At 26.9% G+C, this 7567-nt stretch overlaps 1 protein-coding gene across 2 annotated transcripts; it reads left to right on the forward strand.

Annotated features, from left to right (window-relative positions):
* The first annotated feature begins 713 nt into the window (after positions 1-713).
* LOC112688982 lies at positions 714-7334 on the forward strand. 2 transcript variants are annotated; one of them, XM_025562451.1, is made up of 10 exons: positions 714-1626; positions 3092-3303; positions 3792-3803; positions 4388-4529; positions 4663-4835; positions 5773-5955; positions 6036-6256; positions 6318-6562; positions 6645-6792; positions 6861-7334. In XM_025562451.1, the coding sequence occupies exons 1-10, from the start codon at positions 1218-1220 to the stop codon at positions 7162-7164; spliced, it is 2049 nt and encodes a 682-aa protein (XP_025418236.1). In that variant the 5' UTR covers positions 714-1217; the 3' UTR covers positions 7165-7334. The 2 variants fall into 2 exon arrangements, with proteins under 2 accessions (XP_025418236.1, XP_025418237.1); XM_025562452.1 differs by lacking the exon at positions 3792-3803.
* Positions 7335-7567: the final 233 nt, after the last annotated feature.

A 7567-nucleotide genomic window follows, 5' to 3' on the forward strand; every position in this document is an offset into this window, starting at 1 on the left:
TGTTTTATAACACGTTTTTATTTTTTTCGATGCATAACAATTAAATGTCGCTCATCTGAAAATGTTACAGTGTACCTGTACAATAATGTAAACAATTATATTTAATCTATGACCAAAAAAGATCGCATTGGTGCTTTTAAATAATTATTTTAATCAATCAGCTGAATTTGCCGCGCGGTAAAAACAATTCAACGCAATACTTAAATAAAACTGAATTCTTAACATAAATGCAAAGTACTTCAAAGTTCAACTAATGCGATTATCGCGTTTCGATTTTTATAAACTATAGGTATTATTGCATTATTTAACTATTTATATTCATAAAAACTCAATATCGTTCCTGTGTTTGGCAATTATCGAAAAAAATACCATAAGTCTATATAATTGCGACCAGTGCATAGTATCGGTATTTACGTAGGATTTTTTAAGTTCTAGAACACTGTCATTATTATTTATTTCATGTTCGGTTTATGGATCGGAAAACGGAATATTGAATTATTGATTACATTAAATTTTTTTTTTTATTTCCAACCGATTAAAACGATCCTTTTAGAATAGTTTAAAATAATACAGTTCATAACCGAATGTTAACATACAATAATAACACAGTAATAATACAATAATAATAAAATATAAATATTAAAATCGTTGCCGTGTACGGCGCGGCGACGATAGTTGGTGGGGCGGGAGGGCGATGCAGTCCGTTTGTGATAATTTGTCGAAACGACCGAAAACACGAACGAAGCACGAACAGTTGCTCACATTGTGCCGTAGTGTTCGGTGGTTGTTCGCGTTAATTGTCCGAACATCGAGTGCCATTGCATGTTATTATTCAGTAGTTGCGACGATCTTGTAATAATTTTTTCCCCTCTCTACGTCGTTCGAGTTTTTATTGTACGGCAGCGGTAGTGCGACGGTTATTGTTCCCGTATATTGCGGCCGACACAAAGATCGTTATTATTTTGTTGACGGAAGAAAAAAAAATAATAAATTCTACGAATCGAGATAGGGAAAAATAAAAATAATCCAACTGTTGTTTCCCACCGAATTTCCGTCGATCTAAGCATTTATAATAACAAAAATAATCAATAATGGCTCCGTTGTGACGACGTTTCGTACGGTCAATGCTTTCAGTGTTCAGTCGCTTCAGCTCCAGAGCCCGTCGCGTTAACACAGCTCGTGTGTAGAATACATAATCTGACAGACTATTGATCGTCATGTACGTTAAAAGCGTTTTCGCGTGGTGCTTTTTGCTGTCGTGTTCGCCTAGCAGCAGCGGACTGGAATGGGACGACGTAAATGACATTTTCGGGATGACCAAGAATGTGGTCGAGTACGTCTCCAAGTCGTGGGATATCGTGGACAAGGTGCCAGAGCACGTCGGCAGTGAGAACACTCCGCTCATATGGTTCACCAAGAAGCGGGAACGTTCGATCCTGACCAACTTTGGACGCATTACACAGATTGTTCGCTCGATGCAAAAGGAAACTGATGACATAAGGTCCATAATGTTGAGTAACCTCAACAAACTGCAGTCCATGTCCGATGTAGTTTTGAACGGAATCCAAATCAACGAGCTCTTGGAGTCTGTTCGATCGATAGAAAATGATTTCAAGACGATGGAAGGTAAAGTAGACACAAATATTTTATATCGTTCTTATTATTTACATTTTAAGACCTTACATAGACAAAATATTCACATAATATAAAAGCACTATGGTTATGTGAATTGTTTTTTATCCCATTTTCATTAATTGTTCTTGGGATTCAAACCTATTGCAAAATGGTCTTAAAATTAGGTATTTACTTACTCATTGAATCGTATATATGTATGATAATCAATAAGTAATTTTTAATTTGAATTCTGTTTGGTATTGCATTTGTTGGTTAGGTGATTTAATTCAGTTTTTTTTTCTATCAACTTTATAATAAGGTACATTATGTTACATCCTTGCTTCTTGTGATTCAATTTTTAATTTCATAGTATTTTTCTGTATAATTAAATGTAGTTTTAAATACTAAAATATTACATGATTCAAATATGTAATATTTCTTGCCCCATATGATGTGTTCTTAAATAGAATATATTTATGATGTACCTATTATTTATTAATTAATAAATTAATAATAATGTTTGCTCTTGGGTCAATCAGAAATTAAATGGATACCTATTGTTTAAGAGTATGTTAAAATGGGAAAACAAAATGTACCTTGTAATGTAGTATATAATAAATAATAAATAAAAGTAAATATTAATATTCATAATATAACAATTATATCATAGGATTAGCCAATTATAGTTATTTTGATAAACAATAGGTATGCATCCTTTATTAATTTTTGATATATAATATATAAATAAGTTTTCTCTTGATCTTCATAAATTAAATACCAGCAGTTTTTAAAATGTAAGGAGTACCTCCTTTGGGAGACGCAAACACTTATTGGAATAGGTGCAAGGCAAATATTTATATTGTATATATCACTACTACGTTTTTATTTTTAGATCAACAATAATTTCCTCTTATTAAAATAATAAAAAATGTTGTTTTAATTATTCATAGGAGGTGCAATTCATTTTTTTTTTTTGGATGCATGATCCAAAAAGTTTGGGAACTGCTGTTTTATATGATGTGCTATATTTGTATGATGTTACACATCTATATTCATCATCTTGTCCATATATGTTGTAACATGAACGTGTATTACCTTTTGATGTTTTGCTAAAATACTGACAGTTGACAGATAGGTGGTTTATTACAGAAGGATTATACAAGTTCGATGATTAGTTAGTTACATGCATTATATGCCACACAAACTCTGTTACTTGTTCCATGTTAGCTGTTTTATTTTGATAATGTGTATGCACATTTAGGCATTGGTATAAGGTATTTTAAATTTTTGTTTCCCTTCTATTTGTATAACAATTTTCTTCATTTCTTTATTAAACCTAAAGTGAAAAAATGATTAATATATATGAATTATGTATGAAAATTACAATTAAAAAACCAAAAATATTTAAATTATTTTATTTCGGCTCAATTGCCCAGGGATTTTCAATTCACTGTGTTTTTATATTATGTTTATTTAGAGTATAAATATGGAGAAAATGATTCTAATGAAAAGAGTAGAAATACTTATTCGTCTTATACATTAGAGAGATTTGCTGATGCAATGTTGTCTTTTACTTCGGGAGCGCCTATTAAGCAAATGGCAAAAATTCACACTTTCATTATTCCGGATTTAGAAGGATTTAAATTTCATACGCATGGTGGTATATTCAATATTTTAAAAGATACAATGGTAAGTAGTAAATCATTTTATAATAATATATTATTATTAAAACTTGTATTTTGATTTGATTAAAAAATAACTATTGCTATTTATTTAAAAAAAATTTACCTTCACAATTTTTATGGATAAATTTAACAAATATTAAAAATATAAAAAAAAACATTCTGAGAGTATATATGATACTAATCATTTATTGAAGAATTAAATAGGAAATAATATTATTTTGATTTTAATTAGTAATTATTTAATAATTTTAACTATTAAATTCAATTTTTAATTTTATTTAAATTTTAATTATTTATAATAATAAAATGTTATTATTGAAACATCTATTGTATAAATATTATTGATATAAATGTATTTATTGTTATTTTTATTATAATGACAATTATATGTAATAAAATATTAGGTATTTTAATAATTCATAAAAAAATTAATTATTTTTTAATTATTATTATTAAAAACTATATTTTTGTGCTCTCGTATAATATTCACAGGCTAAATATAAGGTAAGCATACTGAAATATTTTTCTTCAATCGTTAATTAAGACACAATAATATTTTGTTTATTTGTTAAAAAAATAAAATAATTTTGTATCAAAAAGAAAAATATTTTTCTTTTATTATCAATACTATAGTAAATTTACCATAAGACTATATAATATGCCATAAATTTCTAAGCAATGAGTCATTTTCTGGGAAGAATGTATTTACAATGCAATACTTATCTATATCTGAACCATATATAATTTAATTTTTTTCGTTTGTGACAGTATATATTTTAAATTTTTTTGATTAAAAAAATATATATATGTATATTTAGTATATTATTTAAGTAATTATAAATAGATTTTTAAAAGAAATATTTAAATATTATAAAACCGCTATTGGTGAAATTCTTTTGTAAATGAAAAACTAATCAAAAAGAAAGAAAAAAAAATCATATGGATTAATATAAGAAATATACCAAAAACAATTAAGAAAAATTTAAATAAACTTAACTAAAAATTATATTTAAATTGATAATGTATACTAAATTTATACTTATTTATGAATTTTTTTATTCATTATAAATTATAATTATAATTCATAGGAAGGTCCTGGTATGCTTTGTGATCAAAAACAATCATTGCAACAAATGGTTTTTAATTTATATGGAACATTGCATCTTACTCAGTTAAAAGGATTTTCTGTAATGCAATTTTCATGGATGTTATTACAAACATATGGAAAAGGTATGATATATTGTGTTATATATCTTATTGTATGAATAAAAGTATTATTTAATTTATTCTATTGTAATATTTTGTAAGTTATAAAAATGATTTTAAAATAATTCATTGTGTCTTAACCATCCATATTTACTAGGAAATTTTACATATGAACGAACAAATCAAATGATACAATTTGAAAAAAGAATTGAGGAACAATTGAATGCATTAAAATACACAATGTCTTCTTCAAGTAATATATTCTGGAGATGTGACCCTGAAAAACATATTAAAGATAAAACTTATTTAGAAGTGACTGAACTATTGCAGGTATAAAAATCAAAGATATTTGATATTTGTATTTGTATTTGTATTTACCATTTGCTATTTGGACAGTTCATTAGAATAGATGCATGAGAGTGACTTATAATTTTAAAATTATTTAATTTAAATACTATCAATTATGTAAATGTGTTACCTATTAGTATATACTTTTTTTTTTTTATCAATTCGAAGATAGGTTAAATAATTATTGATGTTTCTCTCCACTTAACTCTGTCACTTATAATCCTCTTTATCTCCCAGTATGTTCCTATTTCGGTATCTTCCATCACTTGCTTCAGAAATGGGGTTTTGGGCCTTCTTTTAGATTTTCCTTCTATTTTTCTCTCTATTATTGTAGTTATTCAAAGACTATTCCTTATTACGTGTCCGATCCATAATTTCCTCCTCAGTCTTAGCGTATTGCATATTTATTTTTGGGTATTCATTCTTCTGAAAACCTTTTTTAATCATTTTTTATCTTTTCTATCCATGCAATTTTTAGCGCTCTTCTTCAATACCATACTTCAAAGGCTTCTATTTTGGCTTTTTCAGCTTTCATTATTGTCCAAGTCTGCTCCACACAAATCTTTTTGTTGAAAGATTTTTATATTATTTTTATTGAAGTAAAAAGATTTCTCTTTTTATAATAGGCCTGTTTGGCTCGCGCTATTTTACATACTATATCTGTGTATGGCTTTTCCCATCGCTTGTAATTTTGCTCCCCAGGTATGTGAAACTTTGAACAGTCTCCAGCAACATTATATATTTATATTATATTTAAGCATTTAAAATCGGAGGTTGGTGTTCTATTGAATATTAAATAAACCTCAAAAAAAAAAAAAAAAAAATTGAAAAATAATCGTTTTATATTACATTTATAATTAATAATTTTAATCATAAATTAAATGTGAACAGTAAATTTGAGTGAAATTGTTATTTATAGGGCTACATAGAAAATGAAGCTGATATGAATTATGAACATAGTTGTATGCAAAACTGTGAGTATTATAGTGTTGCGGAACATAAAAGCTGTTTCAACGATCAGTTTTGTGCTAAGCAACATGTTTGTAATGGACGTATATTAAATTGTCAGTATATTGATTCCGATATGAGAATTTGTCAGTCTGTATGTTAATTATTTCATAAGTATTTTTATAATAATAGAATTAATTGAAGTTAAATTACTTTGTTACTTTTTGTTTTTAGAAATTTGGAAGTAGTAGACGATATGATTATATAGCGTACGAAAAAGGTAGAACTTTAGGAGACTCTTCTGATTGTAAAGGAACAATGAGTAATGTTGATAGTTGGTGGACTTTTCTCGTTTTGCATTGTTCTTATTGTTTTTGTATTTGTGATTCAAATGAGCCCTCTTCTGATCGTCATTTTAGTTTAAGACCTTCTTTGTCAAATATTGATCAAAATAAGTAAGCAACTTCTAAAAATGACTCTTGTTTGTCTTTATATTTACATGGTATTTTTGTTTAGAGTTGTAACTGGTCTAAGATTTATTAAAATTAAACAAATGTTCCATTTACAAGTACAAGAAGGTGACCTTGGGCCTCGAGCTACAATAAATGAAGATTCCAGACAATGGGTCGAATTACCGGGTACTTCATTCACATTTAGGAATAAAACGTTAAAAAATGGTGTTGATTATCATACATTATCATATGCATCTCGTTCTATCGATTTGGATAATGTGATGGCTCCTGAAAAAATGGTCATTACAGGTGAGACATTTTTATTTTATTGCTTATTGTCTTTCAGTATTTGTATTATTAATCAATAATAATAATATATAAACTATAATAGGTGTGAAGTTTAGACTGATTGGATCTCATTTAAATTTGGAAGTCCGAGTTACTCCTTTTGATTTCATGACTGGTAAACTTATTGAACCTCAAAACAAAAGTTATTGGATTGGAAATGAAAATACTGAATTGACTGATGGATCTCCAAGGTTTGTAAATTATTTTATGTATTTAAATTATTTGTAACTATTAAATTCTTGTAATTTTATATTCACAGGTCGGAAATTTATTTAAATGATTTAGACTTACCTACTAAAGCAAGCATTTCATCAGAGCCAGATATGTCATCAAACAAATTCTTGAAGTTCACACATTCATCAATTGATCGTGATGTTGCTCAATCAACAATACCATTTATTGATAAACAAACCGTAGATCCATACCCAGGTGTGCCATTATCTGGTGTAGGAATTTACTATAAAGGTGTTAAGTCATATGGAGGATTTATTGGAGCTAATGTTTTTACTTACGATTTTAGTAAAGACTTAAACATTAAATTGTTTTCAATTCATGGAGTATAGTTTAGTTGTTTCATCTTTAATATTAAGTGTATATTAGACTTGATATTATTTTATCTCAATATTTATCATCAAATGCTATAGATGTATAAATGTGCCAAAAAATACCAAAAACTTGTATACACAATTATATACCTACTAAGATAATAGTGTGCTAATATATTTTTATTTTTTAAATTTTTTTTTTTTTAAAGTTAAGATTTTAACTAATTTGACTATTTGCTGTTAGTACATTTTATGTTTAAACTTTAATTTTTATATTTTTTTTTATAACAATATTATATATTGTTATAACAATATATATATATACTTAAATTGTTACGTAGCATAACATCTTTTTTTATTTTAATGCATTCATTTTTTTTCAAATCATACACATGTGCATTTTTTTTTATTATTTATGATC

The sequence above is a fragment of the Sipha flava genome, unplaced genomic scaffold (genome assembly GCF_003268045.1).
Source record: "Sipha flava isolate LNK unplaced genomic scaffold, YSA_version1 41_pilon_pilon, whole genome shotgun sequence".
Lineage (NCBI taxonomy): Eukaryota > Metazoa > Arthropoda > Insecta > Hemiptera > Aphididae > Sipha > Sipha flava.